The sequence below is a fragment of the Nelusetta ayraudi genome, unplaced genomic scaffold (assembly GCF_046127955.1).
Source record: "Nelusetta ayraudi isolate G7.1 ecotype Tasmania unplaced genomic scaffold, CSIRO-AGI_Nayr_v1 ptg000016l, whole genome shotgun sequence".
NCBI lineage: Eukaryota > Metazoa > Chordata > Actinopteri > Tetraodontiformes > Monacanthidae > Nelusetta > Nelusetta ayraudi.
In genome coordinates, this window is record NW_027466066.1 from 171303 (window position 1) to 192756 (window position 21454).

The following is a 21454-nucleotide window of genomic DNA, read 5'->3' on the forward strand; positions in this document are numbered from 1 at the left end:
GTTCTTCCCGTGTCTGCCTGGTTTCTCTCGGGGTTCTCCAGCTTCCTCCCAAAGTCCAAACACATGCACGGAAGGTCATTTGGAACCTCTAAACTGTCTGTACGTGTGTATGTGAGTGTGAATGGTTGTTTGTCTCTCTATGTGGCCCTGCGATGAACTGGCGACTTGTCCAGGGTGTCACCCTGCTATGACAGCTAGGAGAGGGTCCAGCACCCTGAGCTAAGGAATAAACGGGTATTGAAAACAAATGGATGGAAATTACTTCAGATTTCTACTGACTAAACAAAAATATCTTCCAACTTAATTTCAAGCACAAATCCAGCCCCCAAAATATAAAGTTCAACATTTTTACCGACTCACTTTTGGGAGCTCCTTTGTTAGTTTTAAGGCTCAAATCTATTTTGAAACGACAATGATATCAAAGGTTTAAAAAAAAAAAAAAAATTAAAGTTGAGGCAAAAATCTTTGACAAAATCTACAAAGCTAGATATTTATTGGCGACATTTCCCAGACAAGCCTGTTTTCTTAAGTCTCTTAGCGAATGACACACTGTTTAAAAAAAAAAAAAAGGGGGGGGGGGTGTCAGTCTTTTTGCAAGACAAAAAAATATCAATGTAACACATACATGAATAATACACACAATTTGGTTTAAAAAAAACTAAACTAAAAACAACCCTAGATTCAGGACCAAAACAAAACCGTGCACAATCATTCGAATGCCTTAAGGACTACACTGAATATGGCAGTAAACTTTTTTTTTTTTTTAAAGTTTGTTTATTAGCTTGAAGTCAAATTACTGATTTAGGGAGGGCAACTTTATTTTACAGCCTAATTAAACAGTGATATGTTTTTTTCCCATTTAATATGGCCCACATTAGTTTTTTTTTTTTGGGGGGGGGGGGGGGGGATCTCTATTCGCTTTAAAAAAAAAAACCCGGCATTAGTCATTAGTATTAGTGACCATTCAGTGTCATCTGAAAATTGAACAGGCTTTATCATTGAAACATGGTGGCATCAAATGAACAAAAAGAAAAAACAAAACAAGAGTAAACATCGCTAAATAGTCAGCTTTGTGTGGCATACCTCTGATCAAATTAAAACCTAAAACAACATGACAAATCTCTCCAGTCATCGTTCTACAAAGAAAAAAAAAAGGACATTTTGAATAGCACAAAATCAAACACACATCGTTGCAGATCCATAGAGTTTACGCTGAAGAATTGATAAGGTGTAAAAGTCGGCTTCTTACGCGAGAATGCAGGCTGTCAACTTGGAGAAAAAACCACAGTTTGTACATGAACGCTGACAATGCCGTTTGTATGGTCAGGGTATTCACAGGAGACGGTGGGGGGCGGCGTGGAGGAGCTATATTTTGATGCGAAAAGCGGTGGCCTGCGAGTTGGGGGTCTCGGTGGTGGAGGTGGTCTGGGCGGTGGACTTGAACAGGGCTTTCAGGATGGTCTGGGGGTCCACCTCCGGAGTGGGCTGGGAGGAGGCGCGCTGACCGCTGGGGCGGGACAGGGAGGAGGGCAGCCCGTCCTTCTTCGGGCCGCTCCCTGTGCCGGGATTATCACTTAGCCTCCTGAAACACGTCAAAGACAGATCAGTGGATATTCATTGGTTAACTAAAAGCTCTTTTTCAATTTCAGTCAGTCTGCTCAGAAGGACACCGCAGCGAGTGAAGAACACGTGCGCCCGCACCAAAAAGAAACAAGAGAGGTATTTGAAATCAGCCTTTCGGCCTTACTCACAATAGAATGGGCTGGTCGGAAGTGATGACATTTCCTTGAATGTGAAGGTTGCACTTCATGGGCTGGCCTGAGGTGGTGGGGGGGCGAGAGGGAAAGATTAAAAACATCTCGACGGCGACGCAGCGGGGGAGGGGGATTAACGGCCAAATATCGCTCCTTGAAAGACGCTCATCGGCTCTCCTGTTGCTTCCAGTTTCCAAGAATGTGGCACGACGCAGATTAAATCAGGGCAATATCACAATGACATTTGAGCACCGAGCCGCATCGAAGCACCCGTGGTGCATTTTATCTGTTATTCTGAAGCTGCGAGTGTACAACTGCTCCACTGTGTGCTGAAGTGACTTTGTCAGATTACTTAAATAAACACCATGTAATTATTAATGTAATCCTTCTATGGCCATCTTGTGGTGAAACTGATGTAAAGGGATTAAAAAAAAAAAAAAAAAAAAAAAAAAAAAAAAAACCCTCAGCGAGCACAATTATCTCATGTTCCCTCTTTAACATGCCGTCTATTCGCATATTTTCACGAGCACTCAGGCTGCGTTGAGCAGCGAGCGGAGATGACTCATATGGCACCACTGAAGGCGTAGCAGCAGGTGGATATTCTGCAGGGGTTTCAGTGCCATTTCTGTGTCCTGGTGAGCACTCGCAGTGTCACAGCTGATTACTGCTGGATTAGCAAAGAAAACCAAGGGATCGTTGGGTTTTACCGTTAAAAGGAAAACGGTGAAACCACTGGAGGCTTATTGTCAAAGCTGTCGAGCGACATATTAACTTCTTATCTAAACTCTGAACGTGACGCTTGTTGTGCTGCAGTGAAAAGGCTTTGGTGGAGACGTCAAACGCTGCGCTGCTTCAGAGTCCTTCTCTGTGTTGTTTCAAAGTGTTTGATGATTGCTTGGTTTTGCCTCTTGCATGTGACTGCAATGCTGCGTACGTTGCATTTAGCCACTTTTGTCATTTGGTCTAAAACAGTCAGCTCGCGTGAAGATGACATTTGGCCTCTAGCACCAAAGAGGAAGAAAGACCAATGCAAACGGATAGCTGCTGCAGATGTTCCAATACTGCCGCTCAGTTCCAAGTCCTAGTCAATAAGCATCCTGTTTTCCATCAGCTAAAAAAAAAGGACAAACTTCTCTCTTCACTCCACTCTGTCATTGACCTGCACATGGAACAGAGCCCAGAGCCCATTCTGCCATTTTGACGTGCGCGTCCTTGCCACCGGCACCTACCGTCCAGGCAGCGGTTGTTGTACTTCCTGTACGCGCTCACGGCGTCCTCTTTGCGTACAAACACCACTTCGGCCACGCCCACCTTCGCGAGACGAGCCCGCTTCAAGGCCCCGCACACGCAGAACAGCTCCTGCAGCCAAAACGGACCACAGACAAACACACAGGCAAGCGCACACACAGGATGAATCACGGCAGCGTCGCAGCGCAGAGTCCATTACAAAGACAAAGGGGGGGCCTCGTGGGATCGGCCAGATGCACTTACGACTATGTCCTCTTCGGTGACTCGGGGGTGCAGGTTGTTCACCGTTATTTTCGTCCCCTCCAAAGGACTGACGACAGGCTGGGGAGACACAAGGCACTGCGTTATTACACCTACACATTCAAACCAGCTGAAATGTGAAGAAACCAGAAGCATACTGGTTGTCTACGGCACGTGACTGCCTCTGTAACTCTAGCGAGCGCTCGTGCTGCTAATTCAATACAGTTACTTTAGTGTGATGGTCAACGCTGACCTACCGAGCACAAAGCTCACTGACTACGCTGGATTTCCTTCAAAAGGCTTAACTTGCATTCAAGAGATACACTTAATGAATCGAATTCCCGAACTCAGTGTTTCTGAACCACTGTGCCGCTGCACACTAGTGTACCGTGAGCTAATGTCAGGTGTGCTGTGAGAAATTATCCAATTTCACTTAATTGGTCTAAAAAAAAATAAAAAAAAACTGTGGCGTGATTGTGCCTTAAAAGGAATGATAACCTGTTTTCGTGCCAGGACATCAGCTTTGTGTGCATCGAAAACAGGTTTCACGCCGACTGAATATAAAAAAGTAACAACCTGCATTGTCATTATTACGCTAAAAAAGTGTCGATGATTGGTGGTGGTATGCCGTGTGAAAACAAAACCTGCCTGGTCTCAAAAACGGTTGAAAAACTCCGGCCTAACTTTGCTCTCAGACGGTTGCGGCTTCTTCTTACCGTGCGAGAGCTAAATGAGCACCGAGCCTGAATTTGGTGGGTGGGCGTTTACCTGAGTCGGTGTTGGAGCGGTCGTGCTGGTTTCCGCCGCATTCTGCTGAAGGGTTCGAGAAACTGGCTGCAGGGCTGTGGGCGGGGCCCTGCTGGTGGCCATGTGGCTGGCGGGCCTGGTGGGGGCCACGGGGACGGGAGGCCGCGGCGGGGCCGTGTACGCATCGTTCTTCACCACTTTTGTGATGGGGCCAGACATGGAGAGCGTCGAGGCCATCGTACTCGACTGCAAAGGGCGGACAGAGGATTTGGACAAATGTTAAGATTTTTTTTTTTTTCACTTGCACAGAGACAAGCCAAGGCTACCCTTCATTTGTTTCTCGGTCATTTGAAGGCAGATCTGCGACTTGAAATGACTTCCACTCCAAAATATGTGACACGTCCTAACCCAGGGGTGGGCAAACTGGGCAAACTACAGCCCGGGGGCCATATGCGGCCCGTTAAGCATTTTAAATCCGGGCCGCCGAACTTGAAGAAATTATACTAATAGAAAGCAAATCAAAAAATAGCTGCTATCATCCATTTTTACAGTGTTTAAGATTGATTTCAATAAAGAGCTAAAAAAAACAGTCAAACAGTTTGCCCACCCCGGTCCTAACCCAGAAAATGTTTATATAGCATGACACACTGGTGTAATGACCTGAAACACTTTGATGTGGAAAACAGGAAGCGTGAGGACAAAAAGAAAGAATAGAAAATTATGTCCACCTGTGGAGCTGTACGTATTCCCCCAGTCATTGCTATGGGGCGTTGCTGTAACAAAAAAAAAGCAAAGAAAAAAGTACAAAAATTTAGTTCACATACACTTACACACAGTAGTATTATGAGCAGGTTGCATGGCTGACCTTCTCTGAATTCACTTTAAATAACAAACGGCCTCACCTGGATGGTCTTGGTTATTTTAAGGGGCGGCGCAGCAGCTGTCTGTGTTCCCCCTATGCTCCTCTTCAGGCTCAGCCTATCACGAGCATCCATTATCCTCTTGTTGATGCTCTGCTGCGGCGCCACGCCGCCTCTGACGCTCAGTCCATGTACAGTGGGGGTGAACTGTCGCATGGCTCCGCTGGCAAGATTATTAACCGTTTGGATCTTAATCTGTGGCACAAGGTTCAGGCCCTGCAGCTGCTGTGTGGCAGCAGAAAATTGTGGGGACTGAGTCAGGCCGGTGAACGGACTCTGTCCCTGTTTGCGCGAGTTGATCATCTGACGTGCATCCTGCACTCCTCCTCCGCCTCCTCCGCCTCCTCCGCCTCCTGCTGCTGCTCCTCCCCGGCCACGGATTTTAAAGCGAGCATCTTTCAGGCCCAACTTGTCTCTGGCATCTTTCACCTGAAACACTAGAGATAAGACAGCGAGGAAATTGAGTTCCTATGAATTCATTGTAATAACTGGAACAAACAAAAAAGGAGCAGACCTTACATTTAAAAACACACACACACACACACACACACACAAAAACCATGGTAATATGTTTTGGATGAATTATTGCTGATCATTACCTGCTCCACCTCCAAGCCTTTGTCTGACATCGTTGGCCCCAATCTTTTGCCGTGCATCAAAACTGTTACCAGCTCCTCCTCCTCCGCGTCCAAACATGGGTCTGAAGGAAAGTAAAGCCATAACGCAAACATTTTCTTTCACGCCGCTTCAAAGACCGGCGAATTCGTGAAGTGAAATGTTAACTGAACTTTACAACACGCTCACTAACGCAAAGCTAATATCGCCAAGCTCGTGAGATAGGTGAAGTGCGTAGCGTCTACAATATGTTAGCTTGTTGGCTAACACCTAGCATTAACACGGCGGAGAAGTAACAAACACAAGCAAACTAGCGACAGCGTTCAATGTTGAGAGTGTAATAATACAAAACGGCATGTCGAGATGGCCGAGTCAAATTAAGGGCAAAACGATTTAACGAGTGAGGGATTTAACACATACAGTAGTATATGGACAAGCCTACCCACTATTACCCCAACACAGCGTAAGCGTTGCTACTGGTGAAATGAGCTAACGTTAGCTGAAGGAGGCCGAGCGAGCAAAGCGAATTCTTAATTCCATCAGTTCCTTCGGAACGTTGCTGAAAGTCGGCATCCTAATCAAAGGCAACAGCTGATACATGCACATGCCGTTCAATTACCGTTTTACTGTTGTTGGCTTTAAATTAATACCGCGCTGTCGAATCACTTCATCCAGAGAGACGTCTGCCATTTTCTACAATGATTCACTGCGCTTGCGTCCCCGCGAAACTATAAACGAGAGAACGGAAGCCTATAAAGGCCATACAAATCTACACTAACAAATCAGTCTCAAGTCACAAGTTCAATAAAATGTAATTATGTGATTATTTACAAACATATTATTTATAAAAGCGTATGCTTGTTTGTAGTTGAACACCTAAAAATATTTAGATTATGTTCCAAAGACACTTTCTATTATTCCAGGCCGGAAAGACAGTCTGCAATCGATTGCTCTTGACAAACTATATGTTTGTGACGTAGCCACACTACCCAGAAGTCTTTGCGGTGTAACCAGGTTTCGAGATATGAAAGAAAAATATTATTTATGAGTTGTGAAAGCCATTTTCGTATGTTATACAACAAATAAAACCATTGAATGCACCGAATTAAAATGTTTTGAAATTAGCGCAGCCAATTCAATACCAAAGGTTGACACCGTCATAGAACTCAGTCGACCACTACGACTAGCGCGGTCTTCGACGAGCAACTAGTCATGCCTTAAACTGATGAGTAAGGAAAATAACGACGCGGGGTGACGCCCGTGTCCTCGTTCAACTTACGAGATCAATTTTTGAGAGGGCTCAGGTCTGCCTTCAGCGGTGACTTGCTTACTTCGCAAGATGCCTTGCGGGACTAGGACCTGCCCCGACCCTGAAAGTGTGAAATAATAAATTAAAAACACCAACAGAAATGAGTAACACCATTGCAAGGGGATGTTGTTGAAATAAATGCTATATAAACCCTGTTGGATGGGATACTTAATGCTAACGTGCTAGGAACAACCATACATATGAATTCAACCACCATACATACCGGCGTTGCAAGTATCAAACGTTTTGAATGAGGATGGTTTTTGTTGTCCCAAATGTTCATAGTAACGAAACAATAGATATTTTGTCACATTTAAAAAAAAAAAAATAATAATAATATATATATATATATATATATATATATATATATATATATATATATACATATATATATATATACATATATATATATATATATACATATATATATATATATATATATATATATATATATATATATATATATATATATATATATATATATATATATATCTGCTATTTTAGAATGCACTTTATACTTATTAATTATCTCTCCAGACTTTGACCAGCGACAACGTTTCTTTCAGTTACTTGGTCTGAAGTATTGTTCAACTACAAATTAGTAATGCTGGGGGAAGACTACAATTCCCAGAATGCATCAGTGCAGGCGCATATCAAAAAAAAAAAAAAAAAGCAAGCTGCTCTCTCGATGCGTGGAGCTGCTCATCACCGCTACCTCGCATCGCTTTTCTTGCGGATCCATTTGAGGAGACATCAATGGCTGCAGCTCTGTCTCGCGCACTCAAACTGCCCGGTAAGACGCCCTTCACATTTATCATCAGCCACAACAAGGACGCGAACCATTTTAGCCGCTAATAAGCCTTTTGTCGCAATAATGTGAAGGTCTTTTCGTGTTGCGTTAAAAAACAAAAAAAAAACAAAAAGGTCTATCTGATTCGTATGTTTTTCGCCGTGGCGCAACAAATTCACAAATTGTCACACATCGCCTCCAGTTTCTTTGATTTAACACACACGTTTGCCAATAGTGTCATTTTAAAAATAACAACAGTTTTCCTCAGAGAGGCGCGTGCTGTCATCTCGTCCACAGCGCCCCTGCTGTCCTCTCCGCTAGCCGCTAGCTAACGCCAGTATTGCAGAGAGTGATGCGCTGCTTGCACAGTAAACAAGCATATTATAAAATAGTTATTATTTTATTGCGCCAAACGATGTTTTTAAGGTGTGTTTTTGTCTGCACAATGCTTCCTTAAGTCATCAATTGTTTTTTGTTTTTTTTAAAATGTCTGTTTGTAAGAGCAGGTTTCTAGATTTGCATTCATTTATCTTAAGCACTGCATTTGCTAGATATTGCATGAGATTATGGTTGGATATATAGAGACTACATTCTAAAGAGCGACGTAGTGAATGTAGACCAACTTCATTTCATTTGTTGTTCTGTGTAATAAATGTTAATTAACTGGAATGCCACCTGCACAGAATAGAAAAATAAATCCACAAGAAATTTTAATTAATTTGTTTCAAATATAAGAAATTATTTGAAGCAAAACGTGTTATATAACCCGGTGGCCCATATCCACTATGAAGCCACATGGAAGAATATCTGTTCCGAAGGAGGGCTGTATTAATAATGCATCCGTACAAACGACGCAGTGATCACTTGCCATATTTTAAATTAGAACAGCAGAAGAGTTGTTCTACCAACAAGCATCTCGTCTCCACAGGAAAGAAGGGCCCCGATCTGGGCGAGTACGACCCGCTGACCCAGGCGGACAGCGAAGACGAGAGCGAAGAGGACGATCTGGTCCTCAACTACCCCCGGAACGGCCTCGGCAGGGATGGCTGCCTCGGGTCAGGCTCCTCCAAGCTGCGGGGCGGCAGATCGGGGAGGCTGGTGGGGGCCGAGGACGACGCCCCCGAGGATGAGGAGGAGGAGGAAGAGGAGGACAAGTGGAGGGAAGGACTCAAATCCAAGCAAGCCGTGGGCGACCTGAGAGCGACGCAGTACTGGAGCAGCCACAGGGACGCGGGCAGGGACAGGTCAGGGGAGGACAGGGGTGGGTCCGGGCCTCTAGGGGGCGCTGTGCTGGGGGCGCATGGCGCCGATGCGGAGGCCAAGAGGGTGAGGAATGCTGTCCGAAGCGCATTTTTCCTGGTGCCGCTCGTGTGTGCCATGCTGCTCGTGCTGCTGTGTGCGTTTCTGATCCCGTGTCGGAAGGGGGAGCTGGAAAGGAGGATGCAGTGGGAGAGAGCACTGGGAGTGATCCCGAGAGGTGAGCTAAAGAAAAACAACAAGACAAAAAACTTCTCACATCCAACACCCTCGTTTCCCCCTGAATCACGGACGACGTTAAAGGCCAAGTGTGTGAGGTTTAGCATCACCTACTGGTGAAAAAACGTATTGCGAAAACCGATCAATCCAAAACCCAGAGTCCACTCTAGACAAGACCGAGACGAGACCAAGGCCCTTGTAAAAAACGGTCTGGAGACCGAGACCAACCTCGAGTACTGCAATGCTACCATAAAACACGTTAAGCGCGCCTCGCTCATTCTACGACGCCTTAGCGAGGAGCCTCCGCGGCGAGACACCACCAGCCCAACCACTCATCAGCCCTCGGTAATTACACAGCGCTCAAAGCCGCGCACGGGATTAGACCTCCAGCGACGTCACACTCTTTTGTGTTCTTACAAAATACTGTTGTCAGAAAAACACGACTCACGCTCTTAATTTTTTTGGGCCTGACTCACTTATTTTTCCATCTATCCATCCATTTTCAATACCCGCTTCGTCCCGAGCTCAGGGTCACGGGGGTCTGCTGGAGCCTCTTTCCAGCTGTCGTAGCTGCCATAACCACCACTCGCACTCACACACACTCCTACGGACAATTTGGAGTTTGAAATTCAATTCACATGCATGTTTTTGGACTGTGGGAGGAAGCCGGAGAACCCGGAGAGAACCAGCGCAGACACAGGGAGAACATGCAAATTCCACACAGGAAGGTACTGGAATCCACACAGGAAGGTTCCCGGGAATCGAACCCACAACCCTCTTGCTGTGAGGCGGCAGTGCCAACCACTGCACCACCGTGGGAGTGTAAGTCTATGGAGGGAACTCTTCTGGAGAGTCGGCGTTGTTACAGATTTAGAGCCAGTTTCATGATGTCAAAAACCCAGTTAGCTCCTAGCTGCTGGCTAACTGGCTAGCTCCGACGAGGGGGTCGCTGCAGGCGCAGGCATTAGCATTAGCATTAGCAGCCTCCGCTCCTCCCAAACGCAGTCGAAAATCCACTTTTCGGAGAACCTGAAATCGAACCCTATACACAAGGAGAGCATGCAAATTCCACACAGAAAGACCCCAGGAGACCCCGGAATCAAACCCACGACCCGCTTACTGTGAGGCGGCAGCGCTAACCGCTTGCACCACCGTGCCGCCCAACATCTTTTCAAAATAAACACAGGCCTGCCCTGCCACGCACGTACAGCTCCTGCAGTCACTTAAACGGAGACTTCGCTGATGTCATATTTTGGTTTTCCTGATGTTGTTTTTCTCTTCCCAGGCGGGTTTCCACCTGCCCTGGCCATGTGGGACTTGGACGGCGACTCGCTGCAGGATGTCCTTGTGGGCGTCACCGAATACACCAACAACTCGCGCGCCTCTAAAGACACCAAGGGTATGTAGGCGCTTTTGGCCAGGAAACAAACTCGCAGCCCCTTTTCAACAATTCCAGAAACAATGTAATTGATTACAATCACAAAATTACCCAAATGAAAATGTAACTGTTTCAATTACTTCATCAAAGTAATGTAACTGATTACATTTGATTACTTTTTCATTGTTCAGTGTTCTCAACTGTTTGGACCCGACAGTGTTGAGCTTCCAGCAGCAGACAAAACAGAGAGAGACAATTTAACTGGCTGGCTTGCAATGTTGAACTTGACAGGAGAACCAATCAGAAGCCTCAGAATAGAATCAAAGTTTTTGTTCGTGGATGGGGGGGGGAGGCGCTTGTGCCGAGCCAGCGCACGAGAAAACCACGCAAAGCAACAAAAACACAATGATTACACACACGCCCAGCCTCTTGTTTTTGGAAAAATTGGTCAGACGTAATTAAAATTGTAATCATGAATAATTCCACACGTAACTGTAATGTAATTACATGATTACTTTTTTGCAAGTAATGTAACAAATTACATTTACCTCCATTTTGTAATTACATTTCGTAACCCAGCACACGTAACTCGTGACTCTCCAACACTGGGTTCTTCCTCCAGCAGTTTTGAATGAGTTCTGACTTTGTGAGCAGTTTCCTGTTTTTATTTGTAACATATGTATATATATATATATATATATATATATATATATATATATATATATATATATATATATACATTTATCGAGAAAAACGTTGGACATTTATTTTGCAGGAGACACAATTAATTTCAATAATTTCAATAATTAATTTACTCGACATGATAGAAAGTAGGCCGGTGTTTATTGTTTGTTTTTTTGCTAAATAAATTTCATTGCTGTGGGACAAATTTGGGGTCGCGACTTCACGATAAGAAGAAAAAAAAAAAAAATGTGGGTCCTCATGAGCTTCCACCGGTCGAAAAGTCGCCGTTCTAACAGAAGCCTCCCTCCAGCTCCAGTCTACAGCGCTGTGGCCCTGTCTGCTTTGGGCGGCCAGGTGCTGTGGAGGAAAGTCCTGCAGGAGTCGGTCACGTACATCCAGTGTGGCCTGCAGCTCGGCACGCAGCAGCAGCAGCAGCAGCCCGTCGTCATCCTCGTCAGCAAGTCCACCGTCATGGCGGTCAACGGCTCCACGGGTGAGGAGAAGGGAAACACAAGCTGCCTGTCTATTACCCATAGAATTACGCAAAACCTAAATATCGCAATAAAAAACTGGTAATGGAAACAGAAGAGAAAAACATTACAACCATTCTTGATAACAAACAACATCGAAACGCCGATTTATCACAAAATGTTTTGTGCCTCCATCCTCCTCAAAGTGAGGTCTCACCGGACAAGATTTTCTTTCCGAGAATTACGGCTTTATTGTTTTTTTCACCGTTCAATGGAAACAGCAGCAAATCGCAATTGTACTTTCTCGTAATTTTAGAAATATCGCTTTTATTTTGCGAAAAACTGTCATGGAAACGCAGCCACATGTGGGTGGAGAAACACAGTGCAACACCACTTTTTGCGCGAATGCAACTACACATAATAATTTGCAAGACAAACAAAAGGCAGCATTCAGCTAAAACGTTTCAGTTCATATATATCGTTAGCCTAATAGCATAGTTGCCTAAGTCATAGTTGAACGTTTTCGGAAAACAAGAAAAAACACATTATACATCTATATATTATTCAGTTAATCCCATTTCTAATATAAATTTGGCACAAATAACACACAAAATCTCCGTTGAAACACGTTCTGCCCCCCGCAGGGAGGACGCTGTGGTCCGTCCAGCTGCGGAGCATCGAGTCTCAGGCGGTGCTGCTTCCAGACCTGCAGGGAGACTCGGTCCCAGACCTGTTGGTGGCCACCCTGCCTGCAGACGAGGTATCACTCTGACACTCTCCCTGCTTCGGTTTTGGGTTGGTTTTTTTTTTTGTTTGTTTTTGCTTGTGCGAATACAGGAAGTGACACGGCAGCGTTTCACTTATCAAATGTATCATGATTGTACATTTTTTTGTGGGGTTTTGCACACACACACGCACGCACAACATGCTAGGACTGTCCCTGCCTGCCTGCCTGCCTTGTCTGCTGTGTCATACTGTAGCTAACCAAAAGCCGTCAGTGATATTAGGACACAGGCTTTATGCAATTGAAGTGGCAGAGGTGGAAAAGAACCCAAATCCTGTTGGTTTAAGTTTAAGGCTAAATTGTTGCAGCGAGTTGTTGCGAGCTGTTATTGTTTCAGTTGCAGTCCAATTAGCGTGAAACTCTTGTTCACACTGTAGGGCTTCTTTCTTGGGGTGGAACATTGTGACAACAGTGAAGTGGTTACATTACAGCTCAATGTGTGTTCAGTCCATACATGCCTTCTTGTTCTTGTTTTTGTCTTCTTCTTCTTTTCTTCTTCTTCTTTTCTTCTTCTTCTTTTTGTTCTTCTTCTTCTTTTCTTCTTCTTCTTGTTTTCTTCTTCTTCTTGTTGTTGTTCTTTTTCTTCTTCTGGCTCTTTCCCTGGCCACAGCCAATCACCTGCCCCCAAGAATCCTCGTCTCTCACACCTCACATATCCATAAATCGTGAATCTCCCCTTTGCTCTTCCTCCAGGACCGCCCGCCTGCCACCTCCAACCTCACCATCCTCCCATCCCATAATATTCACCATCGTTCGTCCGGACAAACCGTCCAAAACGTCTCAGTCAGTGTTTTCCCTTCTTCCCCACCCCCGCCACCACCCCCAACATGCTCGCACACGCGACTCTGTCCCCTCACGCTGCCATTTCTCCCCCTCCAGGTAATGGACCTCTCCCTGAACCTGATATCTGGGCTGACGGGCGCCAAACTGGGCAATCCTGTGCCTTTCAACCTGACCGGCCAGGGGAAACTAGTCGGGCCTCTTCTGCACGAGACGCAACAAGGAGCTTACTACATCTTGTTCGGACTAGGTTAGAAAAACACCAGCAACTTGCTGAGGTTGGCTTGAAATGCAAGTCCTTCAGTGAACGTGACTTAAAAAGAAAAAAAAAGGGAAAAAAACAGAAAAAGGAAAAAAAACTAGGGTGTCGTATTGCAGCTGGGAACGTGGAGTGGAATAGAATAGAATAGAATAGAATAGGTTTGGGTGAATTGGCCTCATTTAACGAAAGATGTAAACCATGATGAAGTTTCAAAGAACAATACATCCACCTCCACAGTCAGATGAGCAATTGGCAAAAAAAATATGTAAGTGTCGTCATTTTCTACATCACATGAACTTCATCGCTGTGTCTTCCACCAGGCAACGTGGAGGCCGTCTCCCTGGGCGACGTCTACTTCGGAGTCACCGGCACGAAGCCCCAAACTCCGGCGCTGCTGAGGAAAGACCAAAGCTGGGAGAGACTCAAGAAAACAAACGCTTCCTCTTTCATTCACATTTACCGGTACGTCGCTGTTACCGCCGCTGGACGCACAGGAAGTCAAGTGCACTCTTGACACTTTTATACGTGCGATGGCTGGACTAATGTGTCCAATCTCTATTTTGTCATGAACTGGATTGTAGAGCGTAAATAATTCATGAGGAAATGGCATTTTCAAAATATGATAAGGATAATAAAGGAAAAATAAAACTTGAATATCAAGATATTAGATTGTTTTTGTACATGCACAAAAGATTTTCAATTTTCAATTGTTCACAAAATCAAGAGAAAAAACAAGTTGACTAAACTATCAAATAATCCGTTTTTTTCTTTTCTTTTTTTTTCTTAGAGGATCTGAGCATTTGGAATTCCTGTCCCCCCTTGTGGACGGTTTTGGCAACAGCCACGACTGCCTGGACTCGGCCGCCAACCTCAACTCCACCAGGAGCGACTGGGTGCTGGTGTACACCTCCGGCAAAGTGTCCGTGCTCAGGCAGAGCGACCTGCGCAAGGACTGGACCTTCATCTCGCCTCCCATGCACAGGTGCGACCAAGAGCAACATTGTAACACGCAGTACGAGTTACAGTGTGTTACAACCGAGTCCGTCGAGTCCCGTCCATGGGGTCCTTTGTGGACTTCCAAACTAGGTTTTTGCTCCAGAATGCAGTCTTAGCCATCGTCTGTAAATCATCCTTGCGGTAAAGCAAATACATTTCCACCAAGGTCCTGGAAGTAACGTAACAAATTCAGTCCTGCTATGATCTCTCGCAGCCAACCGGCTCCGGGACACTATCACGACAGCGTCGTCCTCGACCTTTTCATCCAGCACTCTGCAGGCGGTGTCATGCAGGTAAGGTGAAGAAAACGTCACGTTCCTTGTATATTATGGCCTTTACTGTTTTTAAAAAATATATGTTTACAGCGAAATTGTTGGGCATTTATTTCGCAGTAGAAAAGTGGCTAGCATTTTATTTCATTTTAATGTTTTTTTTTTATTTTAACTAAATTTGACCAATTTCGGTTTTTATGAGGAAAAAAAAACTGTGGGTCCCGAGATTCCACCAGTTCAGAACCCCTACCTCTAGCCTGTTCTCGTCTCCTCTCTCTGCGTCCCAGGCGCAGGTGGTCAGCGGGAGCACCGGCCGCGCCCTCTGGTCGGCAGAGTTTGTGTGCCCCGACCTCCGCCTGGGACCCTCGGCCATCGCCTCCTCGAGCGGGAAGTCGGTGTTCCTCTTCTGGGCCAGCGAGCCGATAAGAGGGCAGAAAAACGCCACCAAGACGACGGTGGGTCCCCCTTTTTTTTTTTTTTTCAGAAAGTGTGGTTCATTCTTTAGGGAACGCAAAGATCCAGTGTGTCAAATTTGGCTTGATTTATGATTTCAATTATGATTTTAACAATAAAAGTCATTTGGTTTCTCTACCCTTAGAACATATATATAAGATTATACATTGTCAGGCAGGTTTCTTTAAATGCTGAAATTCCTTAAAAACTTTACACACTGGATCTTTAAAGGTCCCAGATTGTGAGAATTCTCTGTGGTAGTCCCATACGCGTCTCTGGACTTGCCAGTGAAATCTCCAGAAATGAAGGGACGTCGATCCTCTACTTTTTCTGCGCGCTCATTCTTCGTAAAGAAATTACACAGATCTTGAAATGAGCCTTTTGTGATGTCATAAAGGGGCTTTTTTTTTGGTGACAGGGCGTAAACAGAGGGCTAAAATCAGCTGTACGGGTCTGTGTGGAGATGACTCACTGACTCACAGTTGTCCGGAGCCGCTCCACCGGAGTCCAGGGTGAAGAGTACAAATCTTGTCTGTGCAAAGCTAATTGCGCTTGTTTTGTTTTTTGGATTTTTAACTAGGTGGCGCCAGCCGAGCCGCGCATAAGGAGGCTTTTCCTGCTGCACCCCGCGTATCCCACAGTCCTGCTGGAGCTCACCAACACAACAGACACCATCAAGACTTCGGCAGGTGGGAGCTGCGAAACTCGCAAGTGTAGAACCATTTTTCCTGCCTGTTTAAACACCAAACAATCCCCCTCTCCCTCCCAGTGAGTTACCTGGAGCGCCAGAAGGACGCCACCTACATCACGGTGTCCTCCAGGCCCATGCCCGACCCCAAGCCCGACGCCCAGGTAGTCAAGAGCATGAGCCTGAAGTTGGCCGTCGCCCAGGGGAGGGTGGTGCGACTGGGCGAGGGCAGCAGGCCCGGTGGCGAGCCGCCCGCCAAGCCTGCCGACTCGGAGATCAGCAAGTTCTTCAGGCGTTTGTCCTTCAAGCGGCAGGTGAGACGAATAAGACGCCTGCTGGATGCGTATTCGGCAGAATGGTTTTTTCCGCCCGCTTGCCCTCATTAACTGTGTGCCTTCATTTGCAGTGATGAATCACCGTCGCCATCTCTGGGACTTGCGTAATCGGCGGAAAAGCAGAAGTTGCGGGGCAGCTGTGAGGACACTCAGATTGTTGCGTAAAAAATTAATTTAATTAAATACGTGGATTAATTTAACTTAAAATTACTTGAGAGTACATTTCCTGTATATACTTTTGGTTAGTGGTATTGTTTGCATTGTTTTAGGTTGTTTTTTGTTTTGTAAAATAATAATAATAATTAATAAGCTATTTTAAGTTATTGAACTTGCCTTTCAAAATTCCACTGAGTGTTTCGACTTTGTGGCAGAAGAATGATTTTTTTTTTTTTTGCTTTCGCTCACGATGTACAGTTAAGCATAATTATGCCGGCGACAGAGCGTGTACAGTGTTTACAGCGATGCATCACTCACACAACTCTTTTTGAAGGCCAGTATGTTCATGCGGTGTCATTCCCCCCGTTGCGCAAGTTTTATCTCGAGGTCTCTGTCTGTAAATACCGTTGTACAATATTTATCGAAATGCTGTGTGGTTTCTATTTGGTTGTTGATCAAGGGTCACCCGTCCCCTCCTCACCCCACTGAATGTGTTGGCTGCTGCTGCTACGCTTTGACGTTAAAATTGTAAGCTGCAAATTCACAACACAAAATAACGGGGGGGAAACAAAGACTGCCACCTGATTGTGTGTTGCTTGTTTTAACCGAAACTAACGAGGCTTTTCATGAGCGCCGGAGTTTCTCCTTAGAGCCTAAATGACGTTCAAGTGTCCCCCTCTCAGATTTTCTCTGAGGCGCCAGCAGACAGGGGATTATATGTTTGTTTGTTTGTTTGTTTTTTTAGATCAGAAAAAAACAACTGGAAATTGTGACACCAACCTCTCAAACGTTGAAAAACAGTTGGAAAAAAAACATGTTAGAAATGTATTTATTATTTCTGTTTTGTTTTCGTTATCATTGAGTTTTTATTATTGCTTTTTTTTGCAACCTGTGGGACATGGAATAAAGAATATATTAAAACAAATGGTCAATTTGGGTTAAAGTACATATGGAACAGAAGTGAACGCTGTTGTTCCTATTTTCATTAGCAGACCTTGCATGTTGTTTTTTTTCCTCAAGTGATTAATAAGATGTGATTGGTTTCAAGCTGTTCCGCATTACTGAGTAAGAAACATCTTCTTAAAAAAAATACCCATGAACCTCTGCTTCTTCAGGGAGATTAGAGTCGTTTTGTGAAAGTGTGGCTCCGTAAACAACTAAACAATTCTAAATTCAAAATTGTATTAATTTATTATTAATTAATCACTTCAATAGGTAGACACAAATAAAGTTTATGTTCGAATTCAATATAATAACCAACAAAAACGCGTAGACTGGACCGTGAACTGTTCGTCCGCAACGTCAACTTATCCTTCGAAATCAGATTTCGTTTCGAAAACCACAGCACAACTGTGTTGATACTCTCGAAAAAAAAAAATAAAAAAAGACCTCAGGAAGAATGTGAGCAACAGTCTGAGAATGTCTTGATACTATTTATATAGTTGCGTTGAGAAATTAATTAAAGCGTCAGTTTCCGGGGGAATTAAAACCAGTTATATCTGGTTGGAACCTGTTTACAGTAATCATCGAACTATATCGAATTTTCCTTAATTTCCAAGCAAATACTGTCGTTCACTATGGCTAACTTTCTACCAACCACCCTGCGCTCATAATATTGATGGAATTTTTTTTTTCGTTCTTTTCATTCAGTTGGCTCGAGAAGAAAACAAAATTGCCAAAGTGGAGTTGAACCAACTGCACGTGTCTGAAATTCGGGGAGTGCTGCGACGGTAAACCACCGCTAGGGGTCAGTGTTTAGTCACCATCCCACAGACAGTTGACACACCGTTTCCCGCATTGCTGCTGGTGCGTCAAGTCGCTGTTAACATGGCGTCGGCCCTCGGTCGCTTGGTCAGACTGTCGGCCGTCACGAAAGCCCGCTGCTCCCCGCGGAGCAGCGTGTCCGTGCCGGGGAGGACGGTGACACCGAGCCGGAGCGCCGTGTGCACTTCTTCCGGCGCCATTCTGCCCAAACCTAAGAAGGTGAGCGGTGTTGTGTGGGGGTGTCCGCCGTGTTGTCAGGAACTGTTGAAGCCAAGAGTTTGGGGTGTAGGCGGTATGCTGGAAATAGACGCGCCTCAACCGCAGTGTTTTTTCAATACGAATGAACGAACCACTCCCGAGCCGCTCTGGTGGACTAACTCGGTCGTCTCTGTGATTTTTTTCTTTTGGGGGTGTGTGTGTCGTCGGCTGGGCAACACACAAGACTCCATTCGGACTCATCCGCATCGCCGTGGTCGTGGTGCCCTTCCTGTACGTTGGGACCCAGATCAGCAAGAACTTCGCGGCGGTGCTGGAGGAGCACGACATCTTCGTGCCCGAGGACGACGACGACGACGACTGACAGGGGGCGGGAGATGTGTGCCTCGCCTCCTGTACGCCAGGTATCGCCCAAACAATGAAGTGAATTAATGTGTCTTTTTGGTGGAGAGGTGTTGTTGGAGAACGCATTCAACGAAGACGTAAATAAGCACTTGATCGTTTGCTCTCCCCCCCCCCCCTACAGGTTGCTTTGTCGCTAGAAATGGAATGAGTCTCTGAGACTTCCGAGCATGTAAATGCCTCCTGGGTGTTTGCTGTGTGTTAAAAGCCTGCGCTGGATTCCGTGGTGTTGTTGGAGGATCGTGTTCCTGGCCAGGGGCCCTTCAGGGCTCAGTTACACTGTATTGTACTGTACTGTACTGTACTTGCATGCACTACTCAAGTCTTAATAAAGGGAAATAACGAGTGTGAATCGCAAAAATTGCTGGGTCGGTGGGTTTTTTGCCAATCATTATTACAAATACTGTAAAACACAAAAGTCACTTCTATGACGGATGTGATCACCTAAATGCTCAAAATACATTTGGAAAGTAACCTCTAAACACTGGTTTATTACACTGGTCAATCGTCGATGCTACACTAAAAGTGACAGCTACGTCACAACTTTGTCAAACTTATTTGCAAGCGTCTGGAGAAATTTAGCCATTAGAATCAAAAGCCATTCTTCTATAAACACTGTTTTCTAGTAATAGAACTCTCCCTTTAACATCTGCCCTGAACAATTTTTTGACTCTGAATAAAAAGACACCACCATAGGTATGTGAGTGTTAGGTGTGTATTTACAGCAAACGGGAACATGGTCACATGCAAAGGTGGGCGGGGTCAGAGGCCAGCAGACAGCCACACAGTTCATGGGTTGTGACCATGGTAGAATTTGGACAGGAAGTCGGTGCCGCGAGGCTCCTCGCTCTCATGGAAATAGCGCATTATGTGGGTCTTCTGCTTCCAGACGTGGATCGTTTCCTGGAGCTCCATTTTGCCCTGGGGAGAGACGCCACAGAGGCGGACAATGATGTGCCACTGTAAGATTTCGTTTCTTTCCCTCAATGCGCTTCCAACACAGACAGAAACACACGGCCATCAACAAATACCACCTCTGCTTACCACGACCGACTGCGTCCACTAATATGAGCAAATGCTGATTAACCTACAAAACGATTGACTGCTTGACTGATCAGACCAATTCCAAATATACTCTGCACAGTGCACTGCTCAGGGGAACTGTGGTGCAATCTTCCCATGAAAGCCCCGCGAGGAAAACAAAGTTTTTCTACCACATTGTTGCTCAAATGTAAATTAATTTTTTAAACTAAATAAACCATACATCAATTAGCATATCAACAGATTGCCGCACAACTAATACACCAATATAATGATACCAAGTAAAATCTAAGAAATTAAATACAGATTCTGAGGAACAAACTATGATTTTTGATAGAACATAATAATAGCAATAATAATAACAATAACAGCTAATTGATTCAAATGAGAAAACTGAGTCTGTTTTTTACCTTGATGACCAGCATGTCAATCACGCGAGTGTCGGTGACATGCTTGTTCTTGTCGAACATCTCCCTCACTTTGGCTCTGCCCTGCCGCGTCGTGATGTCCAGCTGGAACATTGCCACTGCAAAGACAGAAGTGTAAACTGTCACCGACTGACGCACAGCATCAACAAGGCATTAGCAGTATATGTATATAACCAATACTGGTATTGTATTCCTTTGTAAAAAAAAAAAAAAAATAGAGCAAGCAAGGCATTTATCCATCTGTCTGTCATTTCAATACAATGAGGGTCATTGGGTTGGATGTGTTGTATGAGAGGATGTAACAAAATATCACGCACCTCCAACTTGAGGATGTTTCCTGCACTTTTGGTTAGACTACCAGAACTGCATTTAGTTATTTTATGCTCGTAGATGCTAAAGACGATTGGGTTGAGCCTAAACTTCTATTAAACGTCTGACATATCCCCACTGGGCAATACAACGTCTCAATAGACGTGCGTTAACCGAAGCTGCAGGTTTATCTTGGACTACTTACAAACTATTTCGTAGATTAAAAACAGTAAATATTGGGCTTTAAAACAGACAAACAAAAAACAATCCTGCACAATAACAACTGCTTTACGCGTTGAGCTGGTGGTTCAACGTATCACTGACCAGCTGATATCAAACACAAACACATGACGTGCATTTGCTGCATTCGTCATCTTGCACAGTGGTATTAAATCACTGTATAAGAAGTTGGCGGAAGCGACAGTGTTGCTGCATGATTACTGAGATATTAGCTCGCGGCTAATGTTTGCCTTTACACTGGGAGCCTCCGCGGAGACACGACCTTGACGTTTAGCTTCACGCCACGGTAGAGCGACCACAGCGGTGCTACATACCTGTGTTGGGGATTTCTCGGTACCAGGCTCGGTACAGCTCCCGAGCCCTGCGTTTAGCCTCGTTCACGTCCCTGCTCAGAATGGGTTTCACCACTTTGGAGGCAGTAGCCGCAGCTCTGGCAGCCGACGAGGACGCCATGACTGCTGTCGTTGTGAGGTTTCCGGTTGCACTTATTCGTTGGTGTCGCACTCCCGTCACAGTGCCACCTGGTGGGACACTGGCGCTGGAGCGCTTTATTTGTATTTATTTTGAGCGGTTGTTGCCTTTGGTTCCCCGAACTGAGACTTGAAATCCAACTACTTATGACGTCCTTCTAAAAACGGATTTAAAAAAAAAATGTTTGGAAGCATGCAAATATAAAAGGGACATTTTCGACACGTAG

At 45.0% G+C, this 21454-nt stretch overlaps 4 protein-coding genes and 1 non-coding gene across 6 annotated transcripts; 3 read left to right on the forward strand and 2 right to left on the reverse strand.

Moving 5' to 3' along the window:
• Positions 1-476: 476 nt before the first annotated feature.
• Positions 477-6304, reverse strand: poldip3 (polymerase (DNA-directed), delta interacting protein 3). Its single transcript, XM_076023596.1, has 9 exons — positions 6144-6304; positions 5509-5609; positions 4892-5346; positions 4718-4762; positions 4011-4235; positions 3246-3323; positions 2984-3113; positions 1752-1818; positions 477-1582 (listed from the first exon to the last, which is right to left on the reverse strand). Exons 1-9 carry the CDS (start codon positions 6212-6214, stop codon positions 1366-1368), a joined length of 1389 nt encoding a protein of 462 aa, XP_075879711.1. The 5' UTR covers positions 6215-6304; the 3' UTR covers positions 477-1365.
• A 432-nt stretch (positions 6305-6736) lies between these two features.
• On the forward strand, positions 6737-6890 carry LOC142887038 (U12 minor spliceosomal RNA). Its single transcript, XR_012926485.1, has one exon. It is a non-coding gene; the product is annotated as a U12 minor spliceosomal RNA (small nuclear RNA).
• A 521-nt stretch (positions 6891-7411) lies between these two features.
• Positions 7412-16920, forward strand: fam234b (family with sequence similarity 234 member B). 2 transcript variants are annotated; one of them, XM_076023593.1, is made up of 14 exons: positions 7412-7626; positions 8552-9100; positions 10385-10498; positions 11472-11654; positions 12276-12391; positions 13109-13198; positions 13295-13445; positions 13778-13919; positions 14245-14439; positions 14668-14746; positions 15013-15180; positions 15759-15867; positions 15948-16180; positions 16273-16920. In XM_076023593.1, exons 1-14 carry the CDS (start codon positions 7590-7592, stop codon positions 16273-16275), a joined length of 2169 nt encoding a protein of 722 aa, XP_075879708.1. In that variant the 5' UTR covers positions 7412-7589; the 3' UTR covers positions 16276-16920. The 2 variants fall into 2 exon arrangements, with proteins under 2 accessions (XP_075879708.1, XP_075879710.1); XM_076023595.1 differs by lacking the exon at positions 13109-13198.
• Positions 16921-18064: 1144 nt separating this feature from the next.
• Positions 18065-19101, forward strand: smdt1a (single-pass membrane protein with aspartate-rich tail 1a). The gene is made up of 3 exons (XM_076023599.1): positions 18065-18340; positions 18564-18741; positions 18864-19101. The coding sequence occupies exons 1-2, from the start codon at positions 18185-18187 to the stop codon at positions 18699-18701; spliced, it is 294 nt and encodes a 97-aa protein (XP_075879714.1). The 5' UTR covers positions 18065-18184; the 3' UTR covers positions 18702-18741; positions 18864-19101.
• A 337-nt stretch (positions 19102-19438) lies between these two features.
• On the reverse strand, positions 19439-21237 carry ndufa6 (NADH:ubiquinone oxidoreductase subunit A6). The gene is made up of 3 exons (XM_076023598.1): positions 21072-21237; positions 20191-20306; positions 19439-19660 (listed from the first exon to the last, which is right to left on the reverse strand). The coding sequence occupies exons 1-3, from the start codon at positions 21208-21210 to the stop codon at positions 19529-19531; spliced, it is 387 nt and encodes a 128-aa protein (XP_075879713.1). The 5' UTR covers positions 21211-21237; the 3' UTR covers positions 19439-19528.
• Between the last annotated feature and the right edge of the window lie 217 nt (positions 21238-21454).

Coding starts and splice junctions, on each gene's coding strand:
- poldip3 (XM_076023596.1), bottom strand. CDS start 6,214: ATGGCAGACGTCTCTCTGGATGAAGTGATTCGACAGCGCGGTATTAAT. Junction 5,610..6,143: donor AAGCCAACAACAGTAAAACG/GTAATTGAACGG, acceptor ACTTTCCTTCAG/ACCCATGTTTGGACGCGGAG. Junction 1,819..2,983: donor CAACAACCGCTGCCTGGACG/GTAGGTGCCGGT, acceptor CCACCACCTCAG/GCCAGCCCATGAAGTGCAAC.
- fam234b (XM_076023593.1), top strand. CDS start 7,590: ATGGCTGCAGCTCTGTCTCGCGCACTCAAACTGCCCG. Junction 14,747..15,012: donor CTGCAGGCGGTGTCATGCAG/GTAAGGTGAAGA, acceptor TCTGCGTCCCAG/GCGCAGGTGGTCAGCGGGAG. Junction 15,181..15,758: donor AAAACGCCACCAAGACGACG/GTGGGTCCCCCT, acceptor ATTTTTAACTAG/GTGGCGCCAGCCGAGCCGCG.
- smdt1a (XM_076023599.1), top strand. CDS start 18,185: ATGGCGTCGGCCCTCGGTCGCTTGGTCAGACTGTCGGCCGTCACGAAA. Junction 18,341..18,563: donor TTCTGCCCAAACCTAAGAAG/GTGAGCGGTGTT, acceptor GCAACACACAAG/ACTCCATTCGGACTCATCCG.
- ndufa6 (XM_076023598.1), bottom strand. CDS start 21,210: ATGGCGTCCTCGTCGGCTGCCAGAGCTGCGGCTACTGCCTCCAAAGTG. Junction 20,307..21,071: donor CCGAGAAATCCCCAACACAG/GTATGTAGCACC, acceptor CTGTCTTTGCAG/TGGCAATGTTCCAGCTGGAC. Junction 19,661..20,190: donor TTGACATGCTGGTCATCAAG/GTAAAAAACAGA, acceptor GTCTCTCCCCAG/GGCAAAATGGAGCTCCAGGA.